Source organism: Saccostrea echinata, unplaced genomic scaffold (genome assembly GCF_033153115.1).
Source record: "Saccostrea echinata isolate AGI-Se365-2 ecotype Australia unplaced genomic scaffold, CSIRO_AGI_Sech_v1 ptg000030l, whole genome shotgun sequence".
Lineage (NCBI taxonomy): Eukaryota > Metazoa > Mollusca > Bivalvia > Ostreida > Ostreidae > Saccostrea > Saccostrea echinata.
This window is the reverse complement of record NW_026889779.1, coordinates 15,139,915-15,142,315: the sequence shown is the minus strand read 5'-3', so window position 1 is coordinate 15,142,315 and position 2,401 is coordinate 15,139,915. Positions and strand designations below refer to the sequence as shown.

The 2,401-nt window shown below is 41.7% G+C and overlaps 1 protein-coding gene across 1 annotated transcript; it reads left to right on the top strand.

The window, feature by feature from the left end:
- The first annotated feature begins 1,133 nt into the window (after nucleotides 1-1,133).
- LOC133196860 (uncharacterized) lies at nucleotides 1,134-2,039 on the top strand. Its single transcript, XM_061332709.1, has one exon. It carries the CDS (start codon nucleotides 1,134-1,136, stop codon nucleotides 2,037-2,039), a length of 906 nt encoding a protein of 301 aa, XP_061188693.1.
- Nucleotides 2,040-2,401: the final 362 nt, after the last annotated feature.

The window sequence follows — 2,401 nt, the reverse complement described above, 5'->3', positions numbered from 1 at the left end:
CGACCCGAGCAGCTGCTGCCTTACAAGTTCTGAACATCAAAGTTGATTGGTCCATAAAGGATAATGCTCTCCTGAGCATGGTCATGGGGAATGCCCGAGTTTCTGCCTGCCATCTCCGCAACTCGACTTCTCACTCTGGCTCATTCTGTCCTCTTTTACGTATAAAACCATCTCAATACCAGATGCTGAAAAACGCTCAAACACTCAGCTCTACCAAGGAAGACAAATGTGGAAGGCCATGTAAAACTCACAATGGCATGGACATTTGCAACAATTTCAACGCAGGAAAATGCAGCCGGAAGAATTGTATATTTTCTCATGTATGCTACATCTGCAAGGCAAGCGACCATGGAGGCAATTCATGCGAGGAAAGCACAAAAAAGAACAAATGACTAGACAACCAAAAACCAGATGCCCTTCCACTTTCTGCTTCCACTCCAGTTAACATTGATCGTCTAGAATTTGAACTAAGACTGCATCCTGATTCTAATTTCGTTAGATATCTTTGTGATGGCCTGCGCTACGGTTTTGATACCATGATTAATAATATAGACATGCCAAGTAAGGAATGCCGAAACCTCCTTTCTGCTATTTCGAATGCCCAAATAGTGGACGGCCTTCTCAGCAAAGCGGTGGAAAAGGTTTATCTACAAGGACCATTCAATGCACCCCCTTTCCAAAATACAGAGTGAGTCCCATTGGAGTTAGTTTCAAAAATATTCAAATAAAGCAAGTTTGATAGTGGACCTCTCAGCACCACATTCAGATTCTTCAGATCCCAGCATCAATTCACTAATCGACAAAGAAAAGTGCTCGCTATCCTACGTAACCACCGATGACGCCATAAAAACTATTCAAAAACTTGAATCCGGAACGACAATGTACAAAACAGACATTTCAAGCTAATACCCATTTCCCCATCTCAGTGGCACTTATTCTGTCTAAAATGGAAAGGCCTTTATTATTTCTATACTAAACTTGCTTTCGGCTGTAGATCTAGTCCAAGAATCTTCGATTGCCTTGCCCAGGCTATCTGCTGGATTGCTACCAACAACTATGGCATTAAGTATATCCTACATCTCTTGGACGACTTTATCACCTTTGAGGAGCCTGACAAATGCTGAGAAAGAAACATGGCCTTACTCATGCTTATTTTTAAGAGGCTAAATATACCTATTGCTAAGCAAAAAACAGAGGGTCAAGTCACCACTATCACCTTCCTTGGCATCACTCTAGATTCCCTCAGGATGGAAGCAAGGCTACCTACCGACAAGATTTCCAGAATTGTATCTTTCATCGATGAATTCCTTCAAAAGAAATCTTGTACCAAAAGGGAGCTCCTACAAATATTTGGCCATCTCAGTTTCGCAAGCAGAGTCATAGCTCCAGGGCGCTCCTTCGTGTCACATCTCATTACCCTGTCCACATCAGTTAAACAGCTCCATTTTCATATCACCTTGAACAAATGCTCCAGAGACGACATGAAAATGTGGCTTTTCTTCCTCAAACAATGGAATGGTATCTCCATGTTCTATAACCAAATTGAGGTCAGTTCCGATGCCCTGCAACTCTACACAGATGCTTCAGGATCTCTCGGGTACGGAGGCTTCTTCCAAGGACAATGGTTTTCAGAATCCTGGCCTTTTCCTCTGCAACGTACATGTAAAGATAGTGATGAAGTCTCCATAGCGTTCCGCGAACTCTACCCTATTGTCGTGGCCGCTCTGCTGTGGGGTCACTTGTGGAAAAAACAACGCATTGTATTCTCTTGCGATAATCAAACGACTGTGGCAATCATCAATAAGGATCGCTCCAAATGCCCTAAGATCATGACACTCGTTCGCCGTCTAATATTATGTGCAGCTGTTAACAACTTTGTTTTTAAAAGCAAATACCTTGAAGGTAAAAAAAAATTTATTGCCGATTGTCTGTCTCGTTTACAGATCCCAAAGTTCCAACAGCTGGTTCCAGATGCCAGGAAAACACCTTGCACTGTTCCAGGATACCAGGAGGTCCTCAAAGACTTGACAATATTGTAGACAACCTTCTTGATGCTGCTGTAGACCCAGGACCAAGCAATCCTATCTCACTGGTTTTCAAGCCTACACCAGATTTCTACTCATGTGCAATATTACATCAGACTTACATTTACTTCATGTTCCAGTGTCGCAAGATTTACTATTGTACTTTGTTGCCCATTGTTACTCTGGATTAGAACTTACTTATGCAACAATTAAGTTGTACTTATGTGGCATACGTTTTCATTGTATAAAGCATAACATTATGTATCCTAATGTCAATTAAATGCCAAGGTTATTTGCAGCCCTTAATGGTGTCAAAAGAAGCCAGATAAGGCCAAATAATTTAAGACAACACTTTTGATGTCCCTTTTGATGTGCTC